General features: G+C 41.6%; 1 protein-coding gene across 13 annotated transcripts in view; it reads right to left on the bottom strand.

Moving 5' to 3' along the window:
- Positions 1–14,605, bottom strand: part of NRG1 (neuregulin 1) — a 513,412-nt gene that overhangs the window by 242,546 nt on the left and 256,261 nt on the right. Inside the window, exon 4 of one of the 13 annotated variants that reach the window (XM_081176436.1) lies at positions 14,246–14,307. The exons of the other annotated variants lie outside the window; for them this stretch is intronic. Coding sequence (XP_081032562.1) covers positions 14,246–14,279 — 34 coding nt within the window. The 5' untranslated portion in view covers positions 14,280–14,307. The remainder of the gene's footprint in view (positions 1–14,245; positions 14,308–14,605) is intronic. 13 annotated transcript variants of the gene reach the window in all.

The raw sequence follows: 14,605 nt of genomic DNA, 5'->3' as shown, positions 1-14,605 counted from the left end.
ACCCTCTTGACACTTTAATGTACATTATATTTCTAGGAATAAAACATGCTTCTAATGTGAAGATAAAACATGAACCCTTATCTGTCTCTAGCAGCACAGTGAGTGCAAATCATACGTAAACCAATCTACATCTTATTTATTTAACCAAGAAAATAACTCATGCCAGACAAGTCAAACTGAACAGAATGCTCAAGAAATTACAGCCTTAAGTGGCTGTTTCCTGATTTCTCATCGACAAACTGCCCACTAGAGTTATTGTTTTAGTGGAAAGGAAATCATTTACAATTCCACTTGTAAAGATTTTTGTCAAAAGCCTCCTTCACTACACAGAAACTATTTGAAGGGATGTGATTATTTGGATTGCGAAGCAGGGAGCAGTTTGTACGACTCGATAACTGTAGCTTGCCATGACGGCATGGATGTGCCATCCTTGAGAGGGGAATGTGCTCATAGCAATGTTGCTCCTCTGCTGTTTACTGCTGTGCTGTGCTGAGGTAAGGCAAGGTTTCACTCAGTGTGTTAGTCTGTCCAAGGCCTCTTTCGGTCTAAAGCTTATATATGAGCCTGCGTGTAATTTCCCTCCTGATTTACTAAATGCAATCCCTTCAATTGCTTTTTTACTTTCTATATTTAGAAAGAGCAGACATGTTTTTATTACCACCTTGAGCAAAATATTGTCCTAATTTTTCAACCACTTAATCCACTGTGTGGATAGCTGCTCCCTGCAATTAAAATCCGCACAGCAGGATTATTCAACCTGGACCAAATATCCAATAAGAGTGTTGGGGGGGGGGGCGGGGAGAGGCTCATTTTATTTCATTGTGCACAGGTTGTACAATGACGTTAAAGGAATTATTATTATTTTAATGTTACTATTTAAACACCATGGCTATGCAAATGGTGCTTACTGGAATTCAAGGTATAAAATCAAAAAAGGGAAAGAAGAAAAATCAAGCGTTTGGGGATGTTTTTACTGTATATATTTTTCAGCATGATACTATAGTTACACAAAGAAAAACCATGAAAGAAGGCCTGGAAAGAACAACCAAGACAGGTACAACCTTCAGGAGAAGAGGAAAACTCCAAAATATGGCAGGAGGATCAAGAATGGCTGTGCCCACTCATATTTTTTGGGCGTTGTCCCTGCTAAACTAGAAGATGCATGGAAAGCCATTGGTGCAGACAGATGTATTAAAACGTGTTAAGTAGTCAACGGAGGCCCATTCGCTCTTGTCTTATGTCAGCTTGTACATGCTATCAACACCCAGAGACTGATACTTCCCCTAACTAGAATGTGGTGTGTTCCAGATGTTTCTGGAAAAGACACCTTAGCTATCTTTTTTAAAAAAATAAATCACCATTTTTGACATTGTAATCCTTATGAAAAGGAAGCAGGTTGATTGCTTGTATGAGCTCAGGGCCCGGAGCAAGGTGAAGCACATTTATCTTTTTTGAAGCACATTTAAAAAAAAAATTGGGATCCCATCCAATACCATTGTAATATGCTTGACCTTCTGAGCTGCACATAACATAAAAGAAACTGTGGATCCCAGGCCAGCTCTTGTACTGGGTTAGATCAACAGAGCTTCAGCTTAAGTCATTTCACCTTTGAAGGCAATGAAACAGGTTTGATTCAGACCAGCTGAAGATCTGATTCCAATGTTCAGGAAATGTCTCTGTCTGCTTTGGAAAACTAAATCCAGCATCCAACACCTGCAGCCTTCCAGATGGTAATTATTAAGGATCTCATGGGTGTTTCTCCCCCTGCTTCAAGATTAGTAACATAATAAACTAATAGTTTTCCTTCAGGCCAGTGTGCATATTGTGACTTCTTAGCACATAGACACCACCTTTAAGTTCAACAACTGTCATGTGTGGTTCAGTGTCCATGTTCAGTGGTTAACTGCATATATTGGTTAGTTTTATCAAGACCATAACAGTTCCCTTTTCATATATGCATGGTGAAATGGAGAAAATCTCATTTAGTTGCTTAACTCGTTTATTTGGTTGCATGTTGATATGGGAATCTCATTTATTTGCTTAGCAGCTTACTAGGTGAAGATACCCTCAGAAACAAGAAGTTCTGAGGTACTGAAACGAAAATAAGGTAGGCACCAGACAAACCTCTTTGAGGAGAGAATTCCACCACTTGGGATAACAATGCCAAGAAGGCCATCCACTAAAAACTTTAATGTATGGGTGTGTACTTCTTAACTCTTTAAAAAATGAACTAGGTATATGGTTGCATTGCTTAGAAACTGAACTTTTACTTCTCTAGAAAAAGCATGCAAGCTAAACCTGTCTGATTCATCAGCTCAATTATCTCATTATTTTTGTGGATCTGGGCCTTGGATTTTTGGCAACGGATCCTAGCAACCCTGAGCTGTGCAGACCTATTGTACCTGTAAATTCTTGTGTAGCGTCTAGAGCTGTGACATCTGGCATATATCCCCACCCTCTTTTCTGGTTTATTCACTCATTTCACTCCTGGCAATGAGTTTTCAACAGGGGACATAGTTTTGACTGAACAAAGGCTGGAGGGCTGGCAATGTTGGCTCCACCTACTGACTCACTCCCACTCATGCTGAGTCTGAGACACAGGCAAAGGACTTTTTAACTCCCTCTCTCATGCTATGAACAGCAAAAGCTTGCCTGTAGGACAGCGGGCCCCAACTGTTTCTGGACTACACCTCCTATACCCCTGGCCATTGGCCATCTTGGCTGGGACTGAAAGAAGTTGGGGCCCCACAATAACTGGAAGGTCACAGGCTCCTCAACCCAGAGGTAGGAAGAGAGTTGGAGACCCTGGTGCCCTCCAGAAGTTACCTAGGCATCCCCATGTCTGTATCTCTTGCTTTGTATATGGGAAACAGCCGGGGTACACAAAGGGTGGTGGTGATTCTGCTTTCAAAGGCTCTCTTGATGCAAGAGATGGGATTAAAGAACCTCTGTGCCTCAACTTCAGAAAAAGTGTCAGAGCTACATGAGAGTGTGCAGAGGCAATGCTATTCTGGTGAAGTCAGAAAGGAAGTGTGTGTGTGTGTGTGTGTGTGTGTGTGTGTTATGCAGCCAGACTCCCAGCTGAGATTTGATGCGTGTCATGATTGCAAAATATATAGCGCTTGTTTCACTAATCCCATCCTTTCTTCCTAATCTTGTATCCGAGAGCTGACCAGACTTAGGCTCTTTGTACATACATACCATACATACATACATACATACATACATACATACATACATACCATGACTTCCTGCAAAGAATCCTGGGTACTGTAGTTTACTCCTCACAGAGCTACAATTTCCAGCACCCTTAAATTACCATTCCCAGAATTCCTTGGGCGAAGTCATGTGCTTTAGATGCACGGCCTGTATGCAACCCCGATACACTCTTTCCTAGAAGTAAGTCCCACTGAACTCGACAGGGCTTAGCTCTGAACAGATGTGCGAAGGAATGCACTGTTAAATTCACTTAGCTTCAGCAAGTTTTGTACACTATAATGCCTTCAGGCTATACCCTGGAATACTGCTCCTCATGCCAGACTTAGGGGTTATAGTGTCAGTTCCATTTATAACAGTTACTAAAAGCCCTGGTATAATATAGTAGAATTTTGTCCTGCTAGGTTACCTTGACCCTATCAGTGGACAAGTTGCAAAGATCCAGGTAGGACAGAAATATTAGCGAGCCAGCTATAAGTTGGGTGTGGCCAAGTCAGTTAGTATCTGCTTATAGCAGGCCTGGGGCAAACTCGGCCCTCCAGAGGTTTGGGGACTACAACTCCCATGATCCCTAGCTAACAGGACCAGTGGTCAGGGATGATGGGAATTGTAGTCCCAAAACATATGGAGGGCCGAGTTTGCCTATGCCTGGCTTACAGTAATTGAGGTGCCAAACAGTGACCAAACCCAATTTTGTAGTTAGGGCTGGGTGATAGATATATAATCCCAAACTGGTTTGAAGTCCATATCGTGATATCGGTTTCATAATTTCTGACCTGGTAATATGTTGGGAATCATGATGTGTGTGTGTGAGTGTGTGCTATGCAAAAATAATGATGCAGGGAAAACTGTGAAACCAGCCAATGCCTGTACATAAAAGGTAAAGGGACCCCTGATCATTAGGTCCAGTCGTGACTGACTCTGGGGTTGCGGCGCTCATCTCGCTTTATTGGCCGAGGGAGCTGGCGTACAGCTTCCTGGTCATGTGGCCAGCATGACTAAGCTGCTTCTGGTGAACCAGAGCAGCACACAGAAATGCCGTTTACCTTCCCGCTGGAGTGGTACCTATTTATCTACTTGTGCTTTCAAACTGCTAGGTTGGCAGGAGCAGGGACCGAGCAACGGGAGCTCACCCCGTCACAGGGATTCGACCCGCCAACTTTTGATCAGCAAGCCCTAGGCTCTGTGGTTTACCCCACAACACCACCCACATCCCATGCCTGTACATAGCTCCATCCTTATTTCAGACACTGTGATATATCAGCATATTTTGGTGTTTAGCTGGTGATATATCACAGCACTGAAAACCATATATCTGCCAGACCTAGTTGTCATACCACTGAGATTTGGAATGTGTGCAATTAGATAACAAACTGGCATTTTTAATATAAGGGAGCAACCAAAGTGAAGAAAAACACATTTCTCTAAAAAAGTGTTATATCCACTTTTTATGTAAGGAAGTGGGTTAGTGCATCCTCTGACTCTTGTTCTCAATGAACCTAATAAACTGGGAACCCTCTGCTTAAATGTCTCTTATGAGTAACAAGAGATACTGAGAATAGGCAAATTTTTGCTGGATATTTGTGGACATCTAAACATGCTGTTGCACATGAGTCGTATAATTGCTCATAATGTAAACAATTATACTCAAATTCTAGTTTGCAAGAGGATTGCGCCAGAACAGGCCAAGATGGGTTGCTTGTCAGTCACTGGTGAAACAACTTGTATTCATGCTAGTCATTACCAGCGGCTGACTCACCGTAGCAGATTTGAAATCCCCTAAGGATAGTAATTCTGGAAAGAACAGTCACTTCCTATCCAATAGAGTAGCAGGCATATTTTATGTTATCATTTTAATTGTCATAGATCCTGAGGGGTGGAGGGAAACATTCATGAACTAATAGCGATATATACAGTTATTCAGATCTGTAGGAAACCGCTCCAAAGAACCCAGGGTCAAAGCAGGTGACTCATTAAATGTGTGGGTTGCATTTAAATATTCCTTTGTCTTGTCCCCTAATTTTATTTCCTTTTAAAAATAACAGTGGAGGGGAAGGAAGGTGATCAGCATTTGACCATGAAATGTGTGTGTGTGTGGGGGGGGGGGATTTAACACTTTCCCACCTACGCTGTGCTTTCAATGAAAATCACCCACCCCACCCTCCCAACTGCAAAAGAAATATGGCAGCGGGTAACCCTGAAACAGGACGCGGGTGGCGCTGTGGGTTAAACCACAGAGCCTAGGACTTGCCGATCAGAAGGTCGCGGTTCGAATCCCCACGACGGGGTGAGCTCCTGTTGCTCGGTCCCTGCTCCTGCCAACCTAGCAGTTCGAAAGCATGTCAAAGTGCAAGTAGATAAATAGGTACTGCTCCGTCAGGAAGGTAAACGGCGTTTCCGTGAGCTGCTCTGGTTTGCCAGAAGCAGCTTACTCATGATGGCCACATGACCCAGAAGCTGTACGCCGGCTCCCTTGGCCAATAGAGCGAGATGAGCGCTACAACCCCAGAGTCGGTCACGACTGGACCTAATGGTCAGGGGTCCCTTTACCTTTAACCCTGAAACAAGATTATGAAGGAACAAGGGTCTGGGAGCTTGAAGCTACATGGCTAAGCTTCTGAAAAAAAAAGAAATTATTAAACGTCTGCTCTGAATGGATGTACCAGTGGAAAGGTGTAAATGAAGCATTAAACATAAATTTTAAAAAGTTCTGATAACACACTATCCTGGTGAGATGGCTTCTCTATTACATGCAAAACCCTAACAGAGAATCAGATCTCCTATGAAAGATTTATCACGACAAAAAATAATTATGTGAGGGACGCGTTGCAGCCAATTTCTGGTTGTGCTTCAGGAGTCCATTCAGGAGATGCATATACACCTTAACTATTTAGAATTTTCTGAGATGCTCCAAGGGGTGTGGTGGTATCTTATTTTTAGGCAGGGATGCTGACTTGAATAGCAATCCCAGCCATGTCTGCTTAGAAGCAAGTCTCACTGAATTCAGTGGGGTTTACTCCCAGTTAAGGCGGCTTCGGATTGCAGCTTTAGCCATTATTAGAGGGAAGTGAAAGACCTCTATTCAAGAGCAATCACTGGAGGATTTGCACATCTTTAATGGAGAACAAGCTTTTTCATGGCAGAAGTTGGAAATAAGGAATGCTATGACATACGACACTATTTAAGGGCTAGTGACAATTGTTCAGGATATGTCACAAGCCGAGAGTCTATATAACTGCCTGGCCCTATGTGCATTCATTCAGAAACAACTCCTTATGCATTGGCTGGGCCTTACACTCAAGTAAGAGTGTGCAGGTCTGCAGCCTAAATTTAGGCTTTGGGTCTTAAGGAATGTATACACGAGAGTCTGGAGAACTCGGCCAGAGGCCAACTTCTCAAAACACTTTGTCACTGCAGGCTGCACTTGTGTTTCAAACGTTCATTTCAACAAGGCTTGCACCTTGTTGCATAGAATTCCCCACAGCACTGTGGGAAAGGTATCTACAATCTCGAGATGTCATGGACTTAGGCCTCTTGGGTGCTCAAGTGCAAAAAATGAAAAGCAAATATAAAACAAAGGGCTCAGAAGGCATCCTTGCTTGTTTCTAACTATTGAATTTCAACAATGCTCAGGAGTTGCCGCATTATGTGGCCAGGATTTAGAACACCAGCAGTATAAAGGGCTGCCCTTAAGAGTTTGTATTACTGCTGCGTACATTTGAGAAAGTTACAGTTTCGTTCTCTATAATTACTCTTCCAGGCCCAGGCACTGTTGAAAATACTACAGTTTAAGAACAATTGCTCTCTTAGTCCACATGTAACTTACAGGCAAAATAACCACCCAAGAGCAACATAAAAATAGTTTTGGCAAATATGTAATGGGCTCATGAGAAAAATTACACTTACACTTATTTGTGGAAAAACAATGTGGGAAATCTGGACTTTTATAAAAGCGAGGGGGGGGGAAAGGAGTGGTGTTTAGGGACATTGAGGCAAGAACACAAAACGAGTAGTATTGTGTCGGGATGGTGTTAAAGAAAACATTCCTCAGCTAAAGATGACATTTAAAGCAATCATTTGAAGGAAACTCTCGCTGGGTATAATTAAGCAACTCTGCACCATCTACATTGTAAAAGGTAACTGTAATAATTATATTTCTACTGCTCCTAACCATTCATTTTGGACTGGCGCAACATGGCTTTATTTTTTCCTATAACCCATTTCACCTCCCACACCTATTAAAAAATACCATGTTTATGGGTCTTTGGAGTGCTTGCAAGGAAATCCAAATTTCTGATTTTGCTGCTGAATGGCTTTAGAGTTTCAGCTCAGAGGAGGTGCGACTCACTTGTGCATGGTATTGCATGCATGAGCACAATTCTTGGGTTGGGGGGTGGACATGAATTGGGCTTACATTAGATGTGCATTGACACACGGTTGATGTACACAGGCAGAAATACAGGGTGGAGGAACCAGATGTTACTGCACACTTAAGCTATGACAGAAAGCAACAGCTCCCAGTCTCTTCATACTCTCCCCACTGTCGCATATAATGAATCATAATGTATGGCATGATGTGATAGATATCACAGAGTTGGAGAGGGCCTTGAGGACCAAGTTAGAGCATTCTCAAAAGATGGATGATCGGCCTTTGTTTCAATAATTCTGGTGAGGGAAAGCCGCTTCCCAGGTAATTTATTTCATTGTAGAACTGCACTAACTACTAAATGTTTCTCCTAACCTTCAACAGAAATCTATCCTCTTGTACCTTAAGACCATTAGCCCTGTCCCCTTTTCCAGTATCATAGGACAGGAATTTACATTTCCTGAAGCAACCACTGATTATGTTCTTTGCATCCAAAATGCCAGTAGCTGTTAAAGGATTCTCTAGTCACGAGGGAAACTAGCATCTCAAAACCTGTTTTTGGGTGTCCATCATTTAGTTTGGCTGTTGCCAGTTTCACCCTTCCTGCTATTTGGCTTTTGTCTGTTTAAAGTTGGCTATATTACAAGTTGGTCGTTCTAGCTTGTATAAATTTTGTTAGTTGTATTTCTGCTTTATCAAGGCTTAGATCACATGGCTGTTATCTTAATCATATGGTATGCTGTGTACATTTAGTAGAAGAACAGGAAATAAATAAGGAAGTATCACTATCATCTCCAACGGCAGCTGGTAATCTGCATCTGGAAGCTCAAGGATGACATGGATGCGATCATCATCTCATGTTCTCCGTTCCAGCATTCAGAGGTACAATGCCTATGAATACTGTAGGGTCTCAGGCCCACCTTCCTAAGTTGTCAGTTGACAAGAAAAAAAATAGCCTGGCCTGCTCTTGAGCCTTTAACTTGGGCCCCTGTATCTTCACACCATGAGCCCAAATGGGACGCTTCAGGCCTTTATCTGACCTTCAGGACTTTCTCCTGACCCTGCCTCCTCCCCACTCTGCACCCCTCATCAACCCAGCTCTGTGCCTAGAGTGCTTTACCCTACCTGGAAAGGGTCTTGAACTGTGGTAATGCTTATTGCTTGCCTGAATGGAGGCTAGAGGATGAGTGGGTATACACACGTGTATAGAAACCTCTGCTATTGCATGACTGGAATATAGCTCATTTCATAAAGGTAGCCTTCAAACCATTGCTCCTCCCACTTTAGCTTCTGGCCATGCCCATTTTTATATCAGGTTAAACCCAGCACTAGCATGAAGCCACTAGAAGGTTGTCCATGAGGGCTCCGCAGCCATGCTTTCACCTTGATTTCAGGTGATGCTGATCACAGAATGGGGTTAATAAATATGAACATTTGATGACGTCTGGATGTTATGCTGCTGTTAAAGGCAAAGTTTCAAGGACTATTTCATAGCTGTCTATATCAACCATAAAGTGATATGGAAGTGTATGAAACAAGTGTGTATCTGGCATCAAATGTTCAACACTTTATTTACAACCCAATTTTGAATGTGAGATAGAAGGGGAGGAGATATTCCAGAACTATTGAAAAAGGTTTTTGAAAATGCGGAGTAAAAGGAAGGCACTCCGTGGCATTTGTGTCTCAGAATCTCTCAAACGGTGACAGCCTCTGAATATATATGATGTTTATATAAGAACAAAGTCAAAACCCTTTTTCAAAACATTTTACTTACATATGCAAAAATAGTGCCGCCTAACTGTCTGGTGGTTGACCAAAATAAACAATTTGCCCTAATAAAACTGAAGTCTTGCACATCTCTTTAACAATCTGCAAATAAATCTTTCATAGGTGAGGTTAGAGGTTTCTCATAAAGAGCCACTGATTCATAACTACCACTGCACCATTCCCTTAAAAAAAAGAAAAGAAAGAGGACCTCTCTTTTTACTTCTTGCTGCCAGGATCTCAGTAGTTTTCTGACCTAGAGCTTTCTCCAGCCACTCGCTGTAGCTTGCAGAGGACTTTGTTGATAATAGCTGCTTGGCTACCCAATAGAGCAACATCAGCCAATCAGAGGTGATTAATGGAATGTGGAGCTCACCAAATTTATGGCCAGCAGCTGCCACTTAGTCTCTGGGGCCAGCAAATGGTAGTTCTTAGAAAGTCCATAGCTTGGTGGTACAGCACAAGAGCTTAATCCCAAATTCAATCTCCAGTTAAAAAAGATTTCAGGCAACACAGCATGAAAATACTGTCTGGTGCAATCTCAGTCAAATGGAGTAATGCCAAACCAGATGGACCAATGACCTGACTCAGTTAAAGGCAGCTTCATCTGGCTTCTGCTAGCAGTTGCCTACCCAGTTCAGTTCCCTAGGGAAACCTTCTTACCCTTACATAGCCTGACTGAAAACAAAACAACCTCAAAAAGCTTGCCTCTGTGGTCACCTGGACGTGAACATTCCTTGTCATGGAGAATGAATGAAGTGAATGTATCTGCATACCTTCCCATTTGATTTGTACCTGTGCGAGAGAGCCAGTGTGGTGTAGTGGTTAAGAGTGGTAGACTTGTAATCTGGGGAACCGGGTTCGCATCTCCACTCCTCCACATGCAGCTGCTGGGTGACCTTGGGCCAGTCACATTTCTTTGAAGTTCCGCAGCCCCACTCACCTTACAGAGTGTTTGTTGTGGGGGAGGAAGGGAAAGGAGAATGTTAGCTGCTTTGAGACTCCTTTGGGTAGTGATAAAGTGGGATATCAAATCCAAACTCTTCTTCTTCTTCTTCTGCTTACCTGATGGGAAAATATGGCTTGTATGGTTTGAAGCCTGTGCTTAAGCCAGCTATTAAGTACTACTTTTCAAGGATACTAACATTTATTGCACACTCACGTAGTGCTAATGGACTATTAAATACATATTTACTAGGAATTAAAAATTAATTTGTCCTCATTAGCTTTTCAAGAACGCAAACAGTATTGAAGGTGCCTAATGTGTTCACAAATTAACCAAGACTGACAGGGCAATCCTATATTCAAGTAATTCCCTTTGAGATGCTATGGGATTTTTCAGAAGCCTCATTACACTAGCAGAATACCCAAGCCATGACAAGTATGCTGAACTCCACCGATATGCTGGTGGAAGATGTTCTGCTGGTGTAGCTGTTCCACTGGCATATCTTGACAGGCAGAACAGCCAGAGAAGGGTTGAGTCATGGGCATGATGAAGACAGTACAGGAGAGGAGAACTCATAAGCCATACTCATATTCTGTGCTTCCCCATATCACATTTATGCTCATTTTGATAGGGGACCTGGTGCAAGGAATCTCATTTCCATTGGTTGCAATGGGAGAGGGGAAATTAGAAAATAGCTGCCCCTGTCAGTATGACCACCCTGCCCATTTGATCACAACAAAGCATAGGATATAGTGTAGCTTAGCACCCAATCACAGCACTCCACCACAAGCCTATAAACCCCACGTAGGAAGTGAAAAACTCTAATGATAAGGCACTGGTGCAGGACTCAGACTCTGGCACACCTAAAGAGCTCTGAATGGGGGACTCTGGTGGCTAGGAACAATGAAGAATGGGCACTCTGCATAAAAAGAGAGCAGTTTTGTCGGATTGTATGAATGAACTATATGAATCACCAGAATGACTGGATGCATGAGCAGAAACCACATTCATTAACAGAACTGTGTGCAAAACAAAAATGTAAATGTAGTTGTTACGGTAATTAAAATTTAAATTAAAGCTAATTAACTGGTCGTGATGGTGATGCTGCTGCTGAACAGTCCGAGTCCATATTCACGAAAGGCAAAGGGTCTCACGCCTCTGAAGATTCGAAAACACTTCCATGTTAATTCCTAGGGAAAATGCTGTCTTGGAATGTGGAATAGTGACTGAGCAGGGGAAAGCTACTGACTAATTCTTGGAAGCCTCTGTAGAGTCATAGTCCTGGTGTACTGAAAAATGAAATTCATGGCTTCCATAGGGACTCTGAACCATCCGAAATAATGGGACCAAATTCACTAAATGGTCAGTTCCCATGATCTGTGTATAAATGATTGATGGTCTGTAATAACGTCCTGCAGGGCCAGTCCAAGGCATGTTTGCTGAGGCAAAGGACAGGACAGTGCCCACTCTCCATCCATGTACTGAAGATAACTGAGAGGCAGCTGACTCTTACTTCAGCAATGTATACCACCCTCAACCGCATCCTGTGAAGCAGTTTTGGTTTAGGAGGTTCAGGACAGGACATGTTGCATATACAGCTCTGTTCTTCTGAAGAGGAGAATGGCTAAGGCAATCAGGAGGAACAGCCTAGTGTCTGTTATATTAAGCAGTTGCTTCACTCTGCCTACTGGTAGGACCTGATGAAGAATTTTTTTATTATTATTATATAAAAAACAACATTTTTCTTTGCCTTCCTGAATTTGATCAGGATATGTGCCCATGGAACGCTCTATGCAACAGATTCACATCTGATCTCGAAGGATTCTCTTCTAACAGCTGGTATGTGTTTCATCTCTCTGACATAGCAGATTGGGGCATCATGGATATATTCACAAGCAAACAGCAGCCAAATGACACCGTAACTGTGTCACTGTGACACAGTTTGAAATAGTAATTCACTGTTAAAACCAATGTTCATAACGCATTTCATAACCTAATCAAAAGAGCACTTTTATGAACATTTATAAAGGAAGTACTGACGGGTAACTTTAAAACTGTCAGGTTCAAACAAGAGATTACAAGTGCACAATAATTTGCAGTTTCAGAGTGTGCTTCTGAATTCTTCCACCTACTGCAGGAATTCATTCATCCCATATGTACGTAGGAAGATTAAAAAAACAAAAACATAAGCTTATTTTGTAATCAAAATAACACCAAGAGCAGTTCCTTTAAAAACAAAAACAAAAAACCACTGAGAGTCTTGAAAATTATTGATGAGCCATGAGATTTCACTGTTCATTTTAAAGGCGTAGTATAACAAAGGGGACGATAAATTTTAGGTTTTAGTCCTTAGGGTTTTTTTGTCCAGTATATAAAAATGTCTCCTTTATCTGTGGACATTTCAAAAACATATACAATAATAAATGATTTACTCCATAAAGATTAATGGGATTTCACTGTTGGCTGAGACCTGAAGCCACCAATGCAGAAACTGTTCCCACACCCAATAATTTGCAAGGGGAAAGTGGCCAGTGGAAGGGAAGGCTTAACCCATTCTGTAACCGCTGATTTTCCTCTGGCAATGCCCACCTTCTCCAAGGCCATTCCTACACCTCTCAACACACCTACATAAACACAGTCCTCTGCCAAGCTTACTTCTGTTCTAGCTGAGGGAGGAATCGGCAGGTAGAAGGGAGTTTGTAACCCGTTCTTCCATCTACTCTCTGGCACCCATCTTGATTTTTTTTGAAGATTCAAGCTTTGTCGCACCATACCCAAATGCTATATTGTCTTTTCTAGTTGTGGATATCACCTCCATTGCATCACTCACCATTGTTTAGTCTGTTCATCGGTGAGCAATGAGATGTGGTTTTCCAGTATGTACTAAACTGGCACGGCACCAACGATTTTGTTCTGCACTGTCATAGGCTGGAAATGCCCCCAGCAGAGGTGAGTTAAACTGTGCCATAGACCCCAATTATTTCAGAGCAGGGCAGAATGCCTCAATGCAGCCGGATCATGCTCCATCTGCTCCTAATCCATGGGGATAGGGCATTTATTTCAAGGATGTTCAGATGCCCAGAAAGCGACCACAAGAATAAAGCTGTGTTTCAGTTCCTTCCTTTCCTTGTAGGAGCAGCTGTTGTAGCTTCTCACTAGGAATGACGTTCTTTGCCCCAATCACTTGGCTGCAGCAATGTTTGAAGGTAATAATGATGATGATAATTATTATTATTAAGCACCTAAGTAACGACACACTGTACACAGCAGCAAAAAAAAAAAAGGTTGTATGTTAACTATTTAAGGGAAGTTTTAAAATAAATGAAAGCAGTGAAATTATTCAAGAAAGAGAACTGTCAACACTGAAAGGAAAAAAGTGTGTAAATTAATCTGCAAACAAGTATTACAGAGGGAAATAATAATCTAAAACATTTTTTTTTAAGTTGCCTCTTAAAACAACAACAGTGGAGGATGAGCAAGAGAAGCCTGAATTTCTAGCAGGTCATGAATTCAATAGTTATAATGCAGCCCAAGAAAAAGATCAATGGAGAGATAATGAGAGAGAGAAACAATTTGTTGGAAAGTTGAAAAAATGTATGCCTTTTCAGCCAAATTTCTAAGAGGAACAGGAAGTCCTAAATATTATTAGTTTATTAATAACTGTGTTTCCTCCTATAAGGGTCTGATGACTTCTGTTTCAGTGTATCTGAAGAAGTGTGCGTGCACACGAAAGCTTATACCTAAAACTCAGTTGGTCTCTAAGTTCTACTTTATAATTTTTAAATTCTTTTAGAAGGATTCTTTTAAAGACTTTCTTAGATCATATAACTTTTTTTTGAAGACTTGATTCTTTTAAGGCAGTTCTTAGGTTTTTAAGAAGAGTCTTTTTAACTATCTTTTTAAAGAATTGTTTTAATTTATTTTGACTAAGGCAGACCAACAGGGCTACCTACTTGAATCGTGTTTCCTTCTGTCTTCACTGTGCATTTTGCTTCTTATTAATGTTCCAATATGCCTTGAAAAGGAAGGTGAAAAGTGCTTTAGCCCCACGTGAGATGCTTGGTAAATGTGTGCTCAGGCGGCATTACACCATAGTAAAGAATGAAAAATGTTTCATAATCACAACAATTTCATTTGTTTTGTTGTAATTAAAGTCCAGTACATTTCTCTGTGTAGTTTTGCACAACTCTGTTAATGAACTACTTGAATATGGTACACTCTATTTCTCAGTCCTGGACCTTCAACTGATAAATACACATGATCAGGCAAAAGGTGACTTCTTCCAGAACATAAAATTCTATACAGTGATGAGA

Source organism: Podarcis bocagei (genome assembly GCF_964188305.1).
Source record: "Podarcis bocagei genome assembly, chromosome: 17".
Lineage (NCBI taxonomy): Eukaryota > Metazoa > Chordata > Lepidosauria > Squamata > Lacertidae > Podarcis > Podarcis bocagei.
The sequence above is the reverse complement of the archived record's forward strand: the minus strand, read 5'-3'. Positions and strand labels throughout refer to the sequence as shown.